The 22242-nt window shown below is 37.5% G+C and overlaps 1 protein-coding gene across 3 annotated transcripts in view; it reads left to right on the forward strand.

Annotated features, from left to right (window-relative positions):
• Nucleotides 1-22242, forward strand: part of itsn2a (intersectin 2a) — a 52550-nt gene that overhangs the window by 17757 nt on the left and 12551 nt on the right. The window contains exons 2-21 of one of the 3 annotated variants that reach the window (XM_077220512.1): nucleotides 1800-1860; nucleotides 5397-5489; nucleotides 7393-7456; nucleotides 8053-8216; nucleotides 9090-9281; nucleotides 9440-9500; nucleotides 11540-11682; nucleotides 11800-11863; nucleotides 12601-12738; nucleotides 12828-12922; nucleotides 13848-14143; nucleotides 14599-14736; nucleotides 14862-15002; nucleotides 15583-15667; nucleotides 15784-15923; nucleotides 16400-16480; nucleotides 17389-17525; nucleotides 17699-17961; nucleotides 20772-20893; nucleotides 20979-21142. In XM_077220512.1, coding sequence (XP_077076627.1) covers nucleotides 1854-1860; nucleotides 5397-5489; nucleotides 7393-7456; nucleotides 8053-8216; nucleotides 9090-9281; nucleotides 9440-9500; nucleotides 11540-11682; nucleotides 11800-11863; nucleotides 12601-12738; nucleotides 12828-12922; nucleotides 13848-14143; nucleotides 14599-14736; nucleotides 14862-15002; nucleotides 15583-15667; nucleotides 15784-15923; nucleotides 16400-16480; nucleotides 17389-17525; nucleotides 17699-17961; nucleotides 20772-20893; nucleotides 20979-21142 — 2588 coding nt within the window. In that variant the 5' untranslated portion in view covers nucleotides 1800-1853. Of the gene's footprint in view, nucleotides 1-1799; nucleotides 1861-5396; nucleotides 5490-7392; nucleotides 7457-8052; nucleotides 8217-9089; nucleotides 9282-9439; nucleotides 9501-11539; nucleotides 11683-11799; nucleotides 11864-12600; nucleotides 12739-12827; nucleotides 12923-13847; nucleotides 14148-14598; nucleotides 14737-14861; nucleotides 15003-15582; nucleotides 15668-15783; nucleotides 15924-16399; nucleotides 16481-17388; nucleotides 17526-17698; nucleotides 17962-20771; nucleotides 20894-20978; nucleotides 21143-22242 lie in introns of all 3 variants that reach the window. The other 2 variants (XM_077220514.1, XM_077220513.1) reach the window with 2 other exon arrangements.

Consider the following 22242-nt stretch of genomic DNA (forward strand, 5'->3'; position numbering starts at 1 on the left):
TTAGAAAACGATCTAATAATGCCGTTCATGGATTCTCGTATGTAGAATGAACCACTTCGAGGATTTAGAAAAAAAAAATCGAACACTCAAATTTAATCAAGGAATTGTGACAGACCTATAATAATTATCTTGTTATGAATGTCAGTCCAGTTCTACTTTCTGAGTAGGAATTATCATATGCAGGAAAAGACAGAACAATATAATGCAAGGCCTTCAAAAAGTTTTGCCACAAACTCAACTCAGTCATGCTGATTTCACCTTGACGAACAATATCGTCACGATTTAATATCGTGATATCTCGTGGCCTAAACGATTTCACAGTGGGCTTGGCTTCCCTCTGATCTATTGTAAACAAATGTTAGCCTGTGAAGTCCCTGACTAAAATACATCTCATCTTTTAGAGTTTTTACACATGAAACTTTCTCACACTGGTGACAGTTTAACTAGGAAGAATCTATGTCTATCCACGTTCAGCAGGTTTACAGTTCAGCTTAGGCAAAATAAAAAGATTTAATGTAGTACATGGAATATAGGTCAAGACATGATATAAGGTACATTCATGCAGTCAGTGTTTGGCATTGACTGTTATCAGTAGGTTTTTTTTGAAAGATTTTTTAATTCAAATAAACGCTGTTCTTTTGAACTTTCTGTGTATCAAAGCATCCTGAAAAGAATGTATCGTGTGAAACTAAAGACTGGAGTAATGGCTGCTGAAAACTCAGCTTTGATATCACAAGAATAGATTTATAGGCTATTAAAATAGAAAACATTCAAAAACATTCAAAAAATCTTACCAACCCCACTTTTTAATGGTATTTATTGTAACTATTGTTAATATCAAGACATTGTATTGTGTCAGTTAGGACACACTCCTGCAGCTTTTATCCTTTCAGATGTCTCAAAATGTTCCAGTTCAGGATTTATTAATATTTTTTGTATCCCTATATAATCAGTCTCACTCTCTTACACACACACCTATTTTTGCCTCTTTTTACAATCCAAAAGACTTTGAAAGCCCTAACATTAGTGAATGATTAACAAAAAATAATCCACAAAACACACAGATTGCTTCTAATCTATAAAGCCCATACCAACTATAGCTTTGGTTATAAAACACGGTTGTCGCTCTGTAACCAGATTGTGTAGAAACAGTACTATATTTAACACTTTGAACAGGACTGACTATCTGCTGCTGTGTGAATGTAGCCATGGGCACCGTAACTCTCATCCTTATTGGACTTCTAGATTTTTCCAGCAAGTGTTTAAATGGGCTCAGAGATCCTCAGTTGTTTTGGGAGTTTGTGTTTGGCTTTTGTGTTTGTTCAATCTGCCCATGAAGCACTGATAGGATTCAGTTGTGAGATGCAGGGCTAGTTTCCCAGAAAGAGCTTTAGAGAGAAGACAGAAACGAACAATCGCTTTGCATTAGGCGAAAGCGCTCTGGCACAATCAATATCCTGTTTGTGTGTGAGTGCGTGATGGTGCACAGGGGATTGTTGTATGCACCTGTGTTATGGCAAACAACATGGTTGAGTGTAAGAGGAAAATGGATAGAAACGATGGACGAAATATTCAAAAGCAGCTGAGAAGAGATGCATCTCCCTTTGTCCAATCTTTAAAAGCCCTCTTTTCCATTCTCATTACTCTCTACTTGTTTCCATCTTCCCATTTAATTATTTTCACTTGTTCACAGTCTCTCTCTCTTGCTTCACCTCACTTGCTTCCCATCATAATGTGTCCTCTGTTGCTCTTCTACATGTAAAATCCTCCTCACACTCTCTCTCTCTCTGTTTCTCCAGATGAGTAGTGGCTAGCCGGTCGAGTAGAGGATCCCTCACATCCCACCTGGAGTCATGAATGGTAAGAACACAGCTCTTTTGTGTCAAGGGCATGCCATTTCTTTAAATCCATTAACCCTTGTGTATTTTAAAACCCATTTGACTTTCTTCTGTGGATCACAAAAGGAGATGTTTAGCAGAATGCCCAAGCTGCTCATTTCCATACAATTAAAGTGAATGGTGACCATGACTGCCAAGGCTTGACTTTAAATAACTTAAATTTCAACCTGTTCCTCATACAAAGCTTTCATATTACCTCCTCTTGGAATATAGTAATATGGTACACTTTCATGATCTGTTTATCATGGATTTTGTCTTTTTAATGGAGCTTGACCTCTGGTCCACATCCAGTTTTATTATTTAGAAGCGAGCAACTCAGACAGTCTACTAAATATCTTCTTTTGTGTTCTGCAAAACAACAATGTTATACGGGTTTGGAATAACATGAGGGTGAGTAAATGATGAAAACATTTTCAATTTTAGCTGAACAATCCCTTTAAAAGGATGAAGAGTTTATAAAGAATAATTCAGACGCATTTGGCTTGTGTGCTGAATCACTACAGCATAGAACATTAGCAGAACTGCACTTTGAGAAAAATATCAGAGGTTTTGGTGTTGTAGAATATTCTAAGAGTTAACAGTCTTAGTGATGAAGTCGTTATCAAAATGTTCTTCTGATAACAGAATATTTTTTAGATTCAGCACAGTGTTTATATAGAACACACCCAGTTGAAAGTTACTAATGACTGCTTCCCTATTTATATAGGGATATGCTAATATTTGCTAAACTCTGTGAAGGATTTTGACAGGTTTTTGAATATTTGCTACACTTGCTCATAAAAGCACTTTAAAAATTTTATTACCTAATGTATTTCGGTTAATTATGTGATTTAAAACTGCCTCCATCACAGCTTTTTAAAATGTACAATTTAAAAGAACAATTTTAAAATGTACTCTGATGGAACAGTGGATAAAATTAGTTTGAAGGCACTGTAAGACACTTTGAATAAAAGGATCAAACAAAATTGCACACAGTAAATGTAAATGTCCAAAAACTTGGTAGTACCATGATACTTGTTTGTGAATGAAATCTGAAGAACCAGTTTGCTGTGGTTCAAGTCAGCTCTTGCAGATGGTTTAATGAAATATTCATCATAAGATAAGCTAGAGAAAGAGAGCAAGCAAAGTGAGTAAAGTATGTCTAATATCTTGGGTGTGTTTTGTATTGTGACTTTAAAGTAAGCTGTTGCAAAATGTAAGCATTTCCATTTAAGCTACAATTTCTCACTTTAAGAAAATCCCAGGAGGGATTTTCAGGTCTATTTGTTAATGCCGCATCAGGGTGGTGGTAACAGTGGGGAAGCTGAGGCTGCAGGTTTGAACACTAGTAGTTGGTTTCTGAGATCAGTCATATTTGTGTAATGGCTGGTGTATATTTGATGCTAAATAGCTAAATCATCTCAAATAAATGCTAATGTCAGCACAGTGAGGGACATTTTGGGCATTTGTGTGTGTGTGTGTATATGCCGGGGTGCTTATTTTGTCTCTGTACTCATTCATTTATTTGTGTGTGTAGTGGCTAATCCCATTAGCGTTTTCACAGTGTAATTAACTTGGAAGTGTAGTGCACTGTAGAGAAACAGATATTGTTTGTTTATAATGTTTGGTATTTTTGGATGCAAGGACATTTTCTATGCTTCTGTTAATTAAATACGTGTCAGTTGGTATCTAAAATTTGCATAGTTGTTTCTGTATAAGTGCTAGTGCTAAATAAGCACAAAAGCAAACCTGATACTTCTTCAAAACAGAGAAACACTTTCACTTTAATAGCTGGATGGGCCTGAATAAGTAATAAAGCTTGATTACTAGTTTCAGTGTGTCGCCTGGAGAGATAAAAATTTCCCAAAGGAGCACGGAGCACCTGAATACACCATCACACAGACTCCCAGATTCCCACATCGACACACTCCGTTGCCACGTTTCAATGTTAGGAGACCTGATTGTCTTTAAATATATTGTAAAAATAAGAAAAAGCTGTTTTAGTAATAAGTACTGACAAAATCTTTTTGTTGATGTAAACTATTGTAGCCAGGTTATTTCAGCCATATTAAATTGTATTTTTATTTATTTATTCGGTATAGTCCCTGCCTCATGAGCTGTCCCAACAATTCCCCCCAAAAGTAAATATCTCCTTGGTTCTGCTTTTAGACTCAATGACTTAAAATTAACCATCCTCAATGTCCTTGTTAACTGCCTGTGCTTCACAACAGGATGACATTGCAGAGAAGGAAAGCTGTTGCTTTGCTATTACAAATTGTTTTTTGAAAATCAGCCTACAATATATCTGTTTCACATTGTAAAACCATTTTTGAAGCTGTTCAGAAAACGTTTATTTAAAGGTGCACCATCAACACATTGTCACACGGTGACCCGCTTCATGTAAAAATTAAATAAAACGGCTTTTATTAGACTAGTGATATGAATGGAGTCATGCGAGTGAACGTGATTTCAAACATATGAAAGAACTGTTAACTTCTTTAGAAATGTATCTTTTTTAAATTTAAATGTCTGAGTTCACCTACTTTGTTCAAGGTTGGACTAATTGCTTCCTTTTTTTCATAAAAAGTTGTTCTATCTTCCTGAAGAAAATGCTGCTTATCTCAAATGATCAAATCTTTTTTATCTTTTGGTGAATGGGCTAAATTTCCACAAAGAAAGACATCACATGATTTCAGAGACCTGCACTTAATTAATCATGATGGCCTTTTTCTGAAATCTCAGCGCTGCTGACAATGCAGGAAACTTGAGCTGAAAGTACTGTGTGTCCTCCCCAGAGAGACAGAGAGACAGAGAAAGAAAGAATAAATACTGTAAGTGGGTGTGTTAACATTTGTCCCTCCCAATCCATTAATTAATATAGAAAGTTATTTAATAAGCAATTATTGTGACATAGTTAGTATATGCACTTTTTTGTTTAGAAATGTGTATAACGTGCATAGGTATGAAAACAACGTTTTTGAAATCTGTTTGAAGCAAACAATGTGGTGTGAGTTGCTATTTAGCTGTATTTTTCAAACCAAGTGCTGTCTGCACCTATTAAAAGCAGTGCCAAAAACACCAGCAGCTGATAAAAGGCTTGTCTTCAGTACTCTCTGTGAAACCTGTGTTGAGATTGACCCACTTTGAGCATGTTAAGTGGCAGGGAGGTTTTTACTGGGCACTGGCATTTTAGATGGATTTTCTCCTGCTGCCTCTGAAATACATCATGGTTTACGATAATAATACTTAATAATTATTAATGGGGCTGTCGTTCCATTAAAATGTGCAAAATATGCAGCCTCCCTCACTCCCTCCCTGCAGGCAGACAGACATTTCTAATGCCTGGATCACACAAGCCAACAGCCCTTGTCAAAGCAACAGACAACATCTCGCAGAGAACTGGCAGGAACTAGACCCAGAAAGTAGAAAAAGAACAGCTGATCTAGGAAGAGATTTGTGAAGACAGAACATAATTATCTAAAATCTCTTTCACTTTCTCTGTCCCTCTCATTTTCACAGGTGGTTTTACTATTTGGGCTATAACTCCTGAAGAAAGGGGGAAACATGACAAACAGTTTGACTCTCTGGCTCCCACTCTGGGATATTTGTCAGGTAAGACCACACACATACATATACTACTGAAATGTTTGGTGTCAGTAAGATTTTTTGCTTTCCTTTTTTTGGGGGGGGGGGGGGGGGGGGGGGGGGATTTAAAGAAATTTGTACTTTAATTTAGCATGGAAACATTAAATTAATTAAAAGGGACAGTAGAGCCATTTATAATTTTACAAAAAAAAATCTATTTCAAATAAGTATTGCACTATTTAACTTTCTATTCATCACAGATTCCTGAAAAAACGTTTCCACTAAAATATTAAGCAACACAACTGTTCGTATACTAATGTGTGTTTGACAAGTGAGCACCAGATCAGTATATTAGAATGATTTCTGACAGATCATGTAACACAAAAAATCGGCCCATTTTGGCCCAGACTGGCCCACTACATATAATCATAAACACAACCGATCTTTTCACACCCCTGAATATGTATACTAACTCCTATTGAAACCACTAATGCCATGTAGCCTAATGAGTGAGTAGGAATGAGTAAGAGTTAATAGATGAAATAACTACTAATTGTAAAATACAATCGAACTACTCCACAATGATGAATCCTAAAACAAGCTGTAAGCTGCATTGGCATAGCAATACCAGTGTTTGACACAGGATTTTTGGCAAATATGTGGTGGGTGGACCTCTGTCCTTTTAGGGGGGTTCGGGGGAGCCCCCTGTAAGAAAGATTTGTGCTTTTTAATGTTAAATTCATCAATCTGGTGCACTTTTAGAGTTAAACATTAAGAGCTCCAACCCATAATCAGTGTGCAAATTGAACAAAGAAAAACTCAAAACTCTTTTAGCTGTGATATAGTGTCTGTCTGCATTACACTACTATATAATAATAGTTATAATATTAATTCCATGACAGTAATAGCCATATATTGTAAAACAAATGCACTGAAAAATTAAAAGCAACTTTCATTCTTAGTTTTGTACCAATTTCTATGCTTGAAAGAGATAAACGCATGATCTTTCATTTTGGCGGAAAACATGGTTTACAAAGGCGTTTCATTTCAATTCCAGTAAAATGCGTAATCGTCAATTATGCCAATGTGTAAATAATGCGTAACTGGGTAATGGGTTCCTACACTCATAGCATAAGTGTCCTGAAAGTCTCCAAGTTCTGCCTACCACAGTTCTTTACACTAACTCATTCTCTCCTGATCCTCCTCAATATCCTCATCAGACACTTGAAGGGCCCGTTTCTTTTTTTCACGCTATATCTCTGCACATTCCTTGCGTTTCTTCTCCATCTCTGTTATTTTGACAGATACACACTGACACCGCACGCTCGCTCAGAGCCTAAAGGGGGAGGAGTTTAAAGATGTGATTGGACCAGCCCAGTGTCAATCAAGAAAAGAACCAATTGGCCGCTGATCTGCGTGTTTCATGGGCCGGTCTGTGAAGAAGAAAAAAAACCTACGCTGACTTTATTTGTCCAATGTATTACACCGGCACAAAGATCCCAGCGCCGCCAATTAAGCAAAACTAAACGAATGGGCCGCCGATGTACCAGTATTATGGGCCGTTTAGACAAAAAAATTTTTTTTATTTTTTTAAAGAATGATCTGTATCGGCCCAAAAAGCACGTCGGCCCACCGGGAAAGTGCCCTGTATGCCCCATGGCCAGTCCACCCCTGACTGAAGACTGGAGCAATGGCTGCTTAAATTTCAGTTTTCCATCACAGGATCACATTTAAAATATATAAAAATAGTAAACAGTTCTTTTAAATTATAATATTTCACAGTATTACTGTTTTTACTTTAGTTTCAATCAAATAAATGCTGCTTTGCTGAGCATATGTAAGACTTTCAAAACAAAAACAAATATTTTGAATGGTTGTTATATTCTGCTCTTATACAATGCACATACTTTTATGTTTTATTTCATTTTAGGAGATCAAGCACGAAAGTTCTTTCTGCAGTCTGGTCTTCCCACAGCAGTCCTGGCAGACATTTGGTAAGAGTACACACACGTACAGTACACACACCCTTAATGTACATACATGCGTTATCCGGTTCTTCTGTCTTGCCCTTCCCATTTCTCTCCCAATAAAGGTATATTAAATTTGAAGAGCATGTATGACTTTTGATTCCACTGTATATCTATGTGCATACAAATAAACTGCACATGTATATATGTCTGTATGGTTGTCTTTTCTATGGCAGGGCTGGATTTATCATAATAGTGTTGTGAAATGAATGTGTGTGGGACAATGTGATTTGTAGCCACATACCTCTCCGGAGGGTGGAGGTTCCCAAAACTAACCTCTTCCTGTCTGTGGTTAGTCTACTGGTGTAAACACTGTCGCCCATCCAAAAACAGGATGTAGATTTACTGATGCAGGATACAGAAAGTTTGATTTGAGTTTATAGCATTTGCTTGTTCTAAAACGCTCTTGTTCGTAAATAAATACGTTAGCACAACAAAAATCTTAGCCCAAAATTATGCTGCTCTGTCATTACGCACAAACTGAGTTTCTCCGTTGGGATTGTAATAGCAATTAGTGCTCTGTAAGCCACTTTGGATGAGAATGGCTGCTTCCTTTCTTTCAGGGCATTGGCGGATATAGGAAAGGATGGGAAGATGGACAGATTGGAGTTCTCCATTGCAATGAAACTAATTAAACTGCAGCTGCAGGGTCAGCCCCTCCCATCCAACCTGCCAATCATCATGAAGCAGACGCCTACCCTTGTTATGACATCATCATCACGCTTTGGTATGAGTATGGTATGAGTAGCTGGTTATGTAACGTCGGGTGAGGTTTATTTGCTTTGTTATTAATTTTGTTGAGTCTTTTGCAGGTTGTGACTAAGATTATGCTGAAATGAAGACATATATTAATATTTTTCATATATAATCTCAGAAATGTGTAAATGGTCAATATTAACACTCTCAATAAAAGAGTGTTGTTATTGTTCACTAAAACTATTAAAAATGTTTTTGGTAATTGAAAAAAATAAAAATTTATAATAATATTAGATAAAAAAATTTAAGTTAAAAAACTTAAATAAAAATTACAAATGCTGCCTCGACAACTAACTGAAATAGGTGGAAAGTACTAAAATGACTAAAACTGAAACTGAAATAAAATAAACGAAAGCTTTGTAGAAATATAAAGAATCTAAAACGCATAACAAAATGACTAGAAATTTAAACTAAAATGAAAGCTGAAAATATTAAAATAACAGCTAATTTAAAATATTAATAAATACAATAACCATATGTAAAAAATACTAAAATAACACTGAAATAAAATTACTATTATGTCTAAATAAATTAAACATAAAACACTAAAGTCAATAATTTTACATGTTAGATATGAAGGTACAATATGACAAATGGATATTCAACATGAGATTTTCAACAGATTACATTTGACAGTGTAATTAAATTATTAGTGTTTTTAAAGATAACTTGAAGCGAGCATTAGATGGCGGCAAAGGTAAAAGAAATGTAGAACTAGTGGAAATAAGCCTGAACCGTTACACAGTATAGTCCGATATATACTCTATATGCAGTATCTGTAAAGTATATGGTACCAATAAACCTTCTAGAAAGGATCTCAGATAATCTGTCTGTTTTATTTTAGGTATGGGTTCCATGCCAAATCTCTCTGCCATGTCAGTGATGCCCATCCGAATGCCCATCCCCCCAGGCCCTGCCATGACCCCTTTGGTCCCTGCGCCCACCCTGATGTCAGGACCACTGCCTCAGATCCCCAACTCTCTCAGTGTGCCAGCTTTACCTAACGGCAATGCAACTCTCCTCACACCAGCATCAGGTATCCTGAATTCATTCACACATGCAGCATTTTGCACAAACGAGTATTATGCCGTTACTATGAAATCTTTATGCATTGATTAACTGCATAATCTACAACTCAGTTACAAAGTTTACATGTGCTTTAAAGTAATTGTTTTTCTTCTTTTACCTTTTCAGCATTCCCAGCGACCAGTGGTTTGAGTAAATCTCACTCGCTCTTGGATCTTGGCTCTAGCAGGTGTGAACCCCAAAGTTCAACGCCCATGTTTGTATTAGAATTGGGCGTAATATCTGTTATATGCAACAGTGTGTTTGTTTCAGTCAGAGCTAAAAAAAGACAGTGATTTTCTTAGAACTGGGCTTGTTTCGCCAGTACTAGAAGTTTGTAGTAAATAAGAGTGTGTTTGCTGACAGAGTCCTTAAATAGCACAGCTGTCTCCTTGTATCTTAATTGGATCTTGTTAGAGTTCCTCCGAGAGTCATCAAACCTCCATGTGGTGGTACAGAAGCATGTAATAAACCCACTAATACATGCTCAGTGCCTGTTTAAAAATGAATTTGGGTCTAAGGCGGGTCAATATATTGAATATACACAATGCATTTGGGATGATTATCCTGGTGATATAAAATTAAACAATATCATGTACAGTGCTGGTCAGAATTATTTGCCCCCTTGGTAAATATGACCAAAGATGGCTGTAAAAAATAAGTCAGCATTGTTTATCCTTTTGATATTTTATAAAAAAAAAAAGAAGCAAAAATCTAACCTTTTATTGAAGTGAACGTATTGAAAGTGGGGGTAAAATCACATTATGAAATAAATGTTTTTCTTCAAAACACATTGGGAACAATTATTTGCCCCCTTTTATTAAATACTTTTTGCAACTTCCTTTTTGCAAGACAGTGATCCAAAAACAAAAATCGAAATCAAAACAAAAATGGGTCACTGAGCACATAACAAAGCATCTGCAATGGCCATCCCAGTCCCTAGAAAATGAGTGGAGTGAACTGAAGAGAAACAGCGCCAACGTGGATCTGGGAATCTGAAGGATCTGGAGAAATTCTGTATGGAGGAATGGTCTCTGATTTCTTGTCAGTTATTCTCCAAACTCATCAGGCATTATAGGAGAAAACTCAGAGCTATTATCTTGGCAAAAGAAGGTTGCAAAAAGTATTTAATAAAAGTATTCAATTGTTCTCAACATGTTTTGGAGAAAAACATTTATTTCATAATGTGATTTTCCCCTCACTTCCAATTCTTTTACTTTAATGAAAGGTTAGATTTAGCAAATTTATTTAATAAAATATCAAAAGGATTAACAATGCAGATTTATTTTTTACAGCCATCTTTGATCATATTTACCAAGGGGGCAAATAATTCTGACCAGCACTGTATATCGCAATCATTTTAATGCACATTTTTTAGGTGTAAAGTTTCAATGAATCATTTCAAAACTTGGTTCAACAATTCATTGGTGTCATTACTAAGAAATATTAATAGAAATTGTTCATTAATAAAATGTCAAATAAAATATTAAATGTTTTAGTGAAAATATATGTAGAGAAACGTCAGAATCATAATTTCGCTCAAATAACCTGACTCTACATGTTAGGTCATATCTCACACTCTCTCCCCCTCTCATCCTGTTATTTTTTATCATTCCAGCCAATGCCGAACTGCAGAAGGAAGCTGAATCCTATTAGTGTTATCTCAGAATATTTAAAAATCCATAAACTGACAGCAGTGAGTTAGAATACTGCGGAATTGCTCATAATTATGAGTTTTAATTACATAATTATTTTTAATGATGTAAAAGTGGTAATTACAGCCCTAACAAGGATTAAGTAAACCTTGCTCAAACATATCAATTATTAAAAGTATGATGTCACCGCAGAATCTCACAGCACTGGAGGAAATGCTGATCTTGCAGCTAGCAGGAGACCAGTTGTGTACTTTATCATGGTTCAGGAAAGGATTATATTTGTGTTAATGAGCAGCTGCTAAATGGAGGTCATTTGAAAATAATTCTGCATGCAAATGTAATTTCTGAATTAAAGAGTACTGTACAAATAAAAACTGTCAGGAATTATCTGAACACATGCATGATTTGGATAATCAATATGATCTATATTTAGCATTAGTTAGCACATTCAAGGATGTCATAAATGTATTCATGTATACAGAGTAATATTTAGAGTAATAATATGTAATTTTATTTACTAGAGAACATATATTTGGAAATTAAAAGCATTGCAAATTTTTCTAATTTCCCACAGTTCTAACTCTTCCTCCACCACCTCCCTTGCGAGTAACTCCCCCAAAATGAGTGCATCTGATTGGGCGGTGCCTCAGTCGTCCCGTCTGAAATACCGGCAGCAGTTCAACAGCCTGGACAAGCTGATGAGCGGATACCTGTCAGGTGAGTGTGTGTTGTAGATGTCAGGAAGCTGAGGGAATGGCAATGTTTGCATATGATAGTGTGTAAGCATCTCTGCATGTGTGTTATGCGTTAACTCTTTAGTGTGTATGTTTGAAGGTCCCCAGGTCAGAAATGCCCTCACAGCATCAAACCTCACGCAAACACAGCTTGCCACCATATGGTGAGTTCACAAAATACTGCACTCACAATATAAATTTCAAGAAGAACATTGCTTTGTAGACATAATTTGCATGCACTTCCTTCCCCCTATTTGCATGACTTATACATATTGTTATTTATACAACACAATTCCTTTCATTTATACTGACTTTGATATTTATAAAATAATAGATAAATAAAGACATTTTATGTTTGATTAGGATGATTTGCATTTATTACAATGCATATTAATGATAATATAAAAAACATAATATAAAACACTATATCCAAGTGCAAAAAAATCTAGGCTTTATTTTATATGATCATTATTGATGTACAGAGTTATATGGTTGTTCATCACACTTTTATTTAACTTAATACATTTTAATGTGAGTGGGAAAATTAAACATTTTTTTTACATTTTATTTGTAACTCTAGTTTTGGTTTAAGATAACTTATTGTATTTTTGTTTGATACATATTCTTTTTTTATTTTTTATTGTATGAGATAAAAAAAAAGCCAGAAACTTGTTGAAGACCCCTGCATAAATCGCTTGCACACATTAAACTCTGGATCACATTGTATTGCTCTAAGCGGTGTGTTAAACACCCACTTCCACAGTGTTAGGTCTGCTGTTTAGGTGCCAGTTGGATAATTAGAAATTATAATTAATCTATTTATTGTCTAAAATGCTTCCAGGTTAATCACAAATGTGTGTGCTTGTGCATGGCTATATACATTATATATCTCTACCTGCAGGACTCTTGCTGATGTAGATCGTGATGGGCAGTTGAGAGCAGAAGAGTTTATTCTAGCAATGCACTTGGTTGAAATGGCCAAGATTGGGCGGCCTTTACCTCTGACTCTACCTCCTGACCTTGTGCCACCTTCACTGAGGTAGGACACACACAGACCCACCCACGCTGAAATGAGCAAGTTGTGAAGGAGACGGTGTTTAATTACGTGCGTGTGTGTTTGCTTTTCAGAACAGCGAAGTCATGTGATCTGCTGAACGGACCTGTTCCTCTGATTAACACAGAGCTGATTGAGCCAGAAAATCCACAGAAAAGCAAGAGCTATGGTATTTGTTTCTACATATACTGTACATAATAGTGATCAAGAGATTATGGGTGTTCAATATATTGCTTATACAGTATATATACACAGAATTGCTGTAATTAAAGATTTTAAAAATTGTGTTGCATTTTAAACTTGGTCTATAATAACATGCATTTAGTATCATGTTAATGTATAGTTCATGGTGCTCACATTGCAAAGTAAATAAGTTATAAGCTTTTAATTTATAGTTTTACTACAGGTAGGACAATACGACATTTAGCTGAAGTTTCGCTTCTAAACCTTTTCAGTTTTATGCATAATAAAAAATACTAAAAAAAGTGAGGTTCAAGTACAACTTTACACACCTCTTATGCGCACAAAGGCTGCATTTATTTGATAAAAAAATACAGTAAAAACACTAATATTGTGAAATATTATATGATTAAATACAATTTAGAAGAGCTGTTTTAAAATATTAAAAAAGTATTGAATTTCTGAATCTTCATAAGAACAGCATTGATTTGAAATAGAAATCTATTAAAATCCATTAAATCCATTATCCCATTAAAATATCCTTTTGATATCACTTTAATAAATACTTGCTGAAAAAAAGTATTAATTACTTAAAAAAACAACCTTTCTGAGCCCAAAACTTTGAATGGTAGTTCGTGCTAATATATACGTATAAGCGCACTTCTGCAAATACATGCTCCCATTACAAACACACACTGTCCTTATTTCTACACAGTATTGTAAATGATCCTTCTAAATAGAGCTGATTCAGCTGAACAAACTAAACAGTCTCTTCTGAGTTTGTGTTGAGATAAAATGCTGCTTTATATTTACCTCATGATATAGTCTTTTTTTGAATATAAATATATATTAAAATATTTTTATTGTGTTGAATTAGACACTTCTTACCTCACCTTTCTGTCTCTCTCTCTCAGTTTCATTGGAGGATAAACTGAGAGAGAATTTCCAAAAAGGAAATGCAGAGCTGGAAAAAAGACGTTTGGCTCTGCTGGAGGAACAAAAGAGAGAGGAGGAGAGGAGGAGAGAAGAGGAGAGGCGAGAGGAGGAGAGGAGACAGCAGAAGGAGAGGGACGAGAGAGAACGGAAGGAGAGAGAGACCCGGGAGATGGAGCTGAGGAGACAGAGGGAGGAGGAGAGGAGGGTAGAGAGACAGAAAGAGCTAGAACGACAGAGAGAAGAAGAAAGACTGAAAGAACTAGAGCGACGTGAGGCAAGTAGAGCACACAAGGGCAGACAGAGGTTGAACGACCACTAGAATATTACTGAAAAGCCTTTTGTTTTGTCCACATGCATACATGTTTTATGAATAATTTGTTCCAAAACTTGGACTGTCAGTTACTAAATCATTAAAATAAAAAATGAAGATATTCAGTTATTATTACAAATCTTAAAGCTTGCAATTATGATTTATGACTTACTCTACCTGTATGCACTATTTCATGGCAAAGTTTAATGCTTCTCTAATGCTGCATTTCATTACACAAGCCAAATACAGTAGGTTAATTGTGTTCAATAATTTGCATTAGATATATTTAATTAAGTGATAAGTTAACCCTAATATACACTCCACCAGTGGAGTGGTGTCCCAATTCTCATCCTAGGAAAAAGAATGGGAGTGTAATTATGTAGAATATTCATAGTCTCCTTCTCTTATTGCTCTCTCAGGAAGCAGAGCGACAGAGGCGAATGGAATGGGAGAAGAGTAAACGAGTGGAGCTTCAGACACAGAGAGAAAAAGAGAAGAGCGACATACAGAGACTTAAGGACAGGAAGAGGAGTCTCGAGATGGAGCTGGAGGCAGTGGTCAGATTGCTGTTTCTTCTCTCTATTTTTTCTTCAGTCTCAGTCTCTATTCAGTCTCTTCTCTGTGGGATTGTTGGTTATATTATATCATAGATTAAAAACATTTCAGTCTTTTCTTCTCCTAGGGTAACGAGCATAAGCAGATCTCCGATCGGCTCCGGGACGCCAAGAGTAAGAGACAGGTCCAGACGGCCGAGCTAGACCTGATCAATCAGAAGAGAGAAAGCCGTATTATGGATATCAACTCCCTACAGTTGCAGTTTGAGGTATGTTGTGTTTTTGTTGCACGAAGAGCATAGCATTTGTTATTTTTAGGTCATACTGTACATGCATTGCAAGGAAGTCCACCTGGGAAAAACTTCTTGAGCTCTCTTGTTGTTCACAATATACATATTTTTAAAGAATTTAATACTTTTATTCAGGAAGTATGCATTATATTGATCAAAAGTGACAGTGAAGGAATTTAAAAAGGTACAAAAGATTACTATTTCAAAGAAATGCTGTTCTTTTCAATGCTGAACAAGCAGCACAATTGTTTTGATAATAATAATGTTTCTTGAGCAGCAAATAAGCATATTAGAATGATTTCTGAAGGATCATGTGACACTGAAGACTAATGGCTGGTGAACATTCAGCTATGCCATCACAGGAATAAATTACATTTTAATATATATTCAAACGGAAAATTATTATTTTAACTTTTCACAATATTACCATTTTTACTTTATTTTTGATTTTTGAGTTGGTGAGCATAAGAGACTTCTTTCAAAACATAAAAAAATCTTACTGACCTCATACGTTTGAGTAGTAGCCTATATAAATGTGTGTGGTTTTTTTTTTTTACAGGAAATTCAGAGGCAATTAAGTCGTTTTGGTCCTGAGAAGCAGCAACTGACAGACAGACTTCTACATCTAACCCAAAACAACTCAAGTGAGCACTCACGTAGACCTGAAGCAATCAATGAATAGACTACGTGGATGACTAATTTGTGTCCATTTCATCCCTCCTGAACCCGACACATTCTCTCTTTCTTTTCCCCCTTTCAGGTCCTTTGATAAATGATGTGAAACAGAGTGTGTGCGAGAAAGATTTGAGCTGTCGGAAGCTGAAGGAGCAGCTGGATGTTTTGGAGAGAGAGACCACTGCTAAACTCTCACAAATGGAGCAGTACAACAGAGAAATCAAGGTCAGCGGCTTCTCTTACATTCCCAGTGTAAACCTCCACAACATTTAAAGTGCTGTGTTTTGATTAAAGCTAATGTGGGTGTGGTTGGGGACTTGCTATCTTGGAGATCATTTTAAACCTTAATGTCCCTGTGAGGGACTCACTAGTTCTCCATGTTCCTGTGATTAAAACCTACAGCTCAACTCCCAGCCCTGAAGGCAGGGGATTGAGCACTTCATTACACACTAACATTCACACAGCTCACAACACTATAGAAAACACACTGTCACTAACTCACTTCCTGCACCGGTTGGTCGGATCGGAAACCTGAGCATTATACATGTGGCACTCAGCTATTGTTCAGTATACGTCTAATGTTTTCTGCTCCAAGCCTCTCTTTTTTTCTTTCTTTGTGCCCATTTTTATAACCCCCTCCCCCACCCCTACTGTATCTCTCCTCTTTCTTCTCTTTCTCTTTACTCCGGCTGTCTTGGTAGTTTGTAGATATGGATGACTGTGTGCTTCAAGGACTTCTCTCTTTGCTGGGCTGCTTAACCAATCTCTTCCTTCTAATAAAGGTTGATCTCTCTTTATCGTTTCTTTACTCACACTCATCTCAAAGCTGCCTGTCTTTCATTCATTTCAACGTTTGCTCTAATTATTCTCCATGAAAGAAGTTTCACTTTACCCATATTTTACTGAAATGAGCTCTATTGTCTGACATCATGACCTCATAACATCTTTGTGTCTGTCTGTGCCATTTTCATCACTTCACAAGTTATCTACTCACTGCCTAAAAACTAACAAACAACAGTTTGGTAAAAAAGTAATAGGTAACATTTATTTTTCTAAAAGGAACAATTTGGGCTACAGTATGTAGAACAGTAAGAGCCAGGGTCCAAAATGTCACTTGACAAACAAAAATTAGGCATTAAAGACCATTTAACATAGGCGTATATGATGCTATTTGTTGCTAATAACCAGGGCTTAAAAACTAAAAGATTTTGTTTTTAACGTTTAAATCAGCAATCAGCATGTGACACTGAAGACTGTAATAGCTGTAGTAAGGTAAGTAATAGCAGCTGAAAATTAAGCTTTGCCATCACAGGAATAAATTACATCTTAAAATATATTCAAATAGAAAACATTTTAATTTGTAATAGTATTTCACAGTATTAACGGGTTTACTGTATTGTTGATCAAATATAGCGTTGTTGAGCACTTTCTAAAACTTTAAAAAAAATCGTACTAAACTTTTTAGCGGTAGTGTTAAAATATAAAGTGTAAAAATAAAAAACACATAAATGGAACAGATCTAGAACTATTTGTTTTGCCACTTATAATTGCTCAGTACCACTCAATAATGGTAAGTTGATTAGTTTGGGCAGTCAGTAAAGCTGAGCACAATGCAATACCATATACTCTATATTTGAAACCATACCAAATTATTTTATGATTTGTTATAAGCATGAACTAAATGTTGCAGGAGTTGAGACTGAGGCAGAGCCAGCAGCAGGACGTCCTAGAGCAGCTCAGGAGGGTAAGATCTGAGAAACTCAAAGAGATACAGAGGCACAGGAAGGAGGAGGAGGAGAGGAAGAGGAAGAAAGAGGAGGAAGCAAGGTAAAATTGTGCTCTAGGACAAACATACATTTAACTAACTATCTTCAGTGTTAGTTGTACAAACACGCACACAAATTTCTCCTCTTGTGACATTTTTCAGCAAATATGCCCCCACTCATGAATGCTGAGACTGACGCCAGACTCACAGAAACATTTTGTTCATGTGTCTGTAGACAGGCGATGCTGGAGCAGGAGCGTCTGGAGCAGGAGGAAGCAGAGCGTAAGAAGAAGCTTGCCCAGGAGCGAGAGGCCAAACTCAGGGAAGAACAGCAGCGGCAGGCCCAAGCCCGACTTAAGGAGGCCCAGGAGCAGGCACGGGAGAAAGAGGAGAAGAGGAGGGCAGAAGAGAGAGAGAGAGAGAGGGAGGAGAGGGAAAGGAATGAACTGGCGCTGCACACTCAGCCCTCCATCTCATACAATAGCACAGAGAACAAAAGTGAGTTTGATTAAGTGTGTGTGTGTTGTTGTTGTTGTGTGTGTGTGTCTGTGTGTGGGTGAGAACAACATTCATCCACTTGGCCATGAATATGATGTTTGCATTCTATTCATTGTAATGGGTGTCATTACTCTCACAGCTTCATGATTCGCTTTAATTACCTACCATTAATTATCCGAGTTACCATAACAGAATCCACTAGAATGTGAGTGTTTTGAGAGAATAAAGGTAATGGACTGCTAAACATTTGTGGCATTTCATACAGTATGTATGTATTTATATTTTAATTTTATATCATACTCTGAACTAGGGGTGTGCGATATCACAATTTTTGATCGTGGACTATTAAAATGTCTCCACGATCTGCTTTTGAAAAGAAATATTGTAGTATCGTGCTACAGTGCATTCTATCAGTTCCAATTTCAGGGCCTCCGTCCCAACATACTGTACAGTGCGACGTACATTCACATCACATGTTAACGCAGAGGTAGAGATACACTTACGGAATACTGCAATTCACAAAAGTTCATTATTTTCATCTGCTTTAAAGCCATGCTGGTTACATTTCATTCTCGTGTTAATGTGCTGTTTTAACATGGGCTTTTCTGAGCGCATACACCCGAAGCACACAGGCACTAAAAGCCTATCAAACAGCGTCTGGTTACTGGACTAATTATCTTTCGAGTTTTATTGGGTTAATACTATCAAATACACACAAGGTTTTCGTAAACACAGTTGGTTATGTCTAAAGTGAAAGCAAAGATTTGAGAGAAAATCAGGTGCGTGTCATATGCGTGTATATTAGATGTGTGCCGGTCTTAAAGTGATAGTAGCCTAATAGTAAACATGCTGCCGTTTGTCCTTAAAGGGATAGTTTACCCAAAAATGAAAATTCTGTCCTTATTTACTCACTCTAATGTTGTTCCAAACCTGTATTAATTTATTTCTTGAACAAAAAAGAAGGAATTTTGAAGAATGTGGCTAACCAAACAGTTGCTGGTCCCCATTGACTTCCATAGTAGGAAAATAAATACTCTCCGTGCTGGTGTCCATGCCGGTGTCCGTGACGGTGTCTGTGACGGTATTCATGCCGCTCTCCGTGTCCGTGCCGCTCTCTGTGTCCGTGCTGGTGTCCGTGACTGTGTCCATGCTGGTCTCCGTGCTGTCCGGTGTCCGTGCCGGTCTCTGTGTCCGTGCCAGTGTCCGTGCCTGTGTCCATGCCAGTGTCCGTCCAGGTGTCCATGCCGGTGTCTGTGCCGCTTTCCGTGTCCGTGCCGGTGTCCGTGAGGGTATTCGTGCCGTTCTCCGTGTCCGTGCCGGTCTCTGTGTCTGTGTTGGTGTCCGTGCCTGTGTCCATGCCGGTCTCTGTGTCCGTGCCGGTGTCCATGACTGTGTCCATGCTGGTCTCCGTGCTGTCCGGTGTCCGTGCCGGTCTCTGTGTCCGTGCCAGTGTCCGTCCAGGTGTCCATGCCGGTGTCTGTGCCGCTTTCCGTGTCTGTGCTGATGTCCATGCCGGTGTCCGTGCCGGTCTCCACGTCCGTGCCGGTCTCCGTGCCAGTGTTCGTGCCGGTCTCCATGTCCGTGCCAGTGTTCATGTCTGTGGCGTTCTCCGTGCTGATGTCAATGCCGGTGTCCGTGCCGGTCTCTGTGCTGGTCTCTGTGCTGCTCTCTGTGCCGGTCTCCGTATCCGTGCCGGTGTCCGTGCTGCTCTCCGTGTCAGGTGTCCGTGCCACTCTCCGTGTCCGTGTTGCTCTCCATGTCCGGTGTCCATGTCCGGTGTCCATGTCCGTGCCGGTCTCGGTGCTGGTGTCCATGCCAGTGTCCGTGCCAGTCTCCATGCCGATGTCTGTGCCAGTGTCCGTGCCAGTGTCCGTGCTGCTCTCCGTGCTGGTATGTCCGTGTCCGTGCCGGTGTGTCCGTGTCCGTGCCCTTCTCCGTGTTTGTGTCGGTGTGTCCATGCCGGTGCCAGTGTCCGTGCCAGTATGTCTGTGTGATATTATATGATACAAAGGTCTTATGGGTTTGGAACGACATGGGGGTGAGTATTTAATGACAAAATTTTCATTTTTGGATGAACTATCCCTTTAAATAACATTATAATAGACATAATAAGACATAATACAATTAAAGTAAGTATTAAAGGGTTAGTTCACCCAAAAAATTCTGACTGATTTGGTTCTCAAGTTCAACTCATTGACTCAGTTTGGTTGCTGCTGTTAACATCTTTAATTTAATTACTTAAATTTGAGTCTGTTGCTCACACAAAACAGGACTCAGAAGACAAACAGCTTTATGGAAGAGAGCGACCAGTTCTTCAAATTTTCTATTTTTGTTTTTGTTTTGTTTCACGGAAGAAAAAGAGTAAGTGATGACAGTTTTTTTTTATTTTGAGTGAACAATCGCTTTAAATAACATTATACTAGACATAAGAAGACATAATAAAATTGAAGTAATTATTAAAGGGTTAGTTCACCCAAAATAGTAAGTAATTAAATTAAAGATGTTAACAGCTGCAACCAAACTGAATCAATGAGTTGAGCTTGAGAACCAAATCAGTCGGATATGGAAATGAATCATTCAGACCAGTTTGTGAACTGGTTCAATCTACTGTAACTCTCAAGAATGGTTTCTTGGACCACTTTTATGATACTTTTACGATGCTTTTGCATCCTTTTTAAAACCTTGAAAACCTTAGATCGTTGGATATCTGTTTGAATTCTTCGTTTTTTACATGTTGAAACATGCATGCTGAATAGTTGTGAGATGTGTGTTGTGTTATCTGTTTCCTAAGGCGTGTGTGTTTTTTGCAGTTTTGCAGCCAGTGGTGACCACTGAAGACACATGTACTCCCCTCACCACCTACAGAGCTCTCTACCCCTTCACAGCACGCAACTCTGACGAGCTCACACTGGATGCAGACTGTCTGATCCAGGTACATGTCAACAGACATTCCCTCATGCAGCTGGAAATGTACTTATTCAAGTACGCATATAATTTGGCTTCCTGTGGATCCACAGGTAGATGAATCAACAGTTAGGGAGACCGGCTGGCTGTATGGGAGTTACCGTGGTAACAGTGGCTGGTTTCCAGAGAGTTATGCTGAGAGATGCAGTAAAGAGAGTCAGATTGAACTGACTGCACCAGTTACACACTCCACAGCGCCCTCTACCAACTACTCTGGGTATGGCACCAAAACTGCTCTATTACTAACTAGGCTGTGCAATTTAGCTTAAAAACGCCACTTTTCAACCTTTTTAGTACACTCAGATCACTTTTAAATCAGATGGAACACACTTTCAACCAAACAGCCATTGTAGCCTAATAGATAAACAAATATTAATAATTTATTAATGTTACACGCATGAAGGCAAGGAAGAATAATATTTCTTCATTTTCAGCGGTATGCACGAATAAAACAATAAACAGCAATATATTTTTATTAAAACGTTTTCACTATTGCATTAAAAAAAAAAAGTCACACAGAGCTAGGGTGACCACCTGGATATTGCTCGGTCAGGACAGTAGATGTGATTTTGCATCATCGTGTCAATGCGGGACACATGTGGAGAGATACATTTACATTTACATTAGTTGGAAAGCCTATTTTCCATTACACTGGATGATAACATTTTAAATCGTCAATAAGCTTTATAAAATGTGACCGGCTCTGTGACTGTTACTTAATTTGCCCAGGATCGAGTGATACAATATAGGCTAATTTACTCTACAGGACCTATTCAGTCTGCAAAATAGAATGACCTGAGTAACAGGTTAGTAGGTAAAAATCACATTTTATATTAAAATAAATATCCTTAAATATTTTTATTAAAATACTTTATTTGTGGTAAAATCCCTTTCTACAAATGCATTGGTTGCTTATTTGGTTACGCATTTACAACATGGCGGCTGTGCAAATGGATTTTTAAACGGCAATCACATTTTTTTGTAATATATTTCTTATTGTGGCATTTTAATGTCAGGGAAGAATTAAAATGATACAGGCATTATTGAAAGCACTGCTTTCGTGCACTGCACGTCTTGCGGGACACTGGACAAAGCTCCCAAGTGCAGGGACAGATGGTCACCCTTCACTTTTGCGAACATTTCTGAATAATGATGCAGCATACAGTATATATATATATATATATATATATATATATATATATATATATATATATGTGTGTGTTTACTCACGAGGGTTGAAAGACAAAGAAGGATTGTAAAGCTAGTCTAATCACCTTTAGAAAACTTAATAGCCAAATGAAAAGGGTGATATTACTT

Source organism: Siphateles boraxobius, unplaced genomic scaffold (genome assembly GCF_051911475.1).
Source record: "Siphateles boraxobius isolate OS27281-9 unplaced genomic scaffold, OSU_SipBor_1 8, whole genome shotgun sequence".
Taxonomy (NCBI): Eukaryota; Metazoa; Chordata; class Actinopteri; order Cypriniformes; family Leuciscidae; genus Siphateles; species Siphateles boraxobius.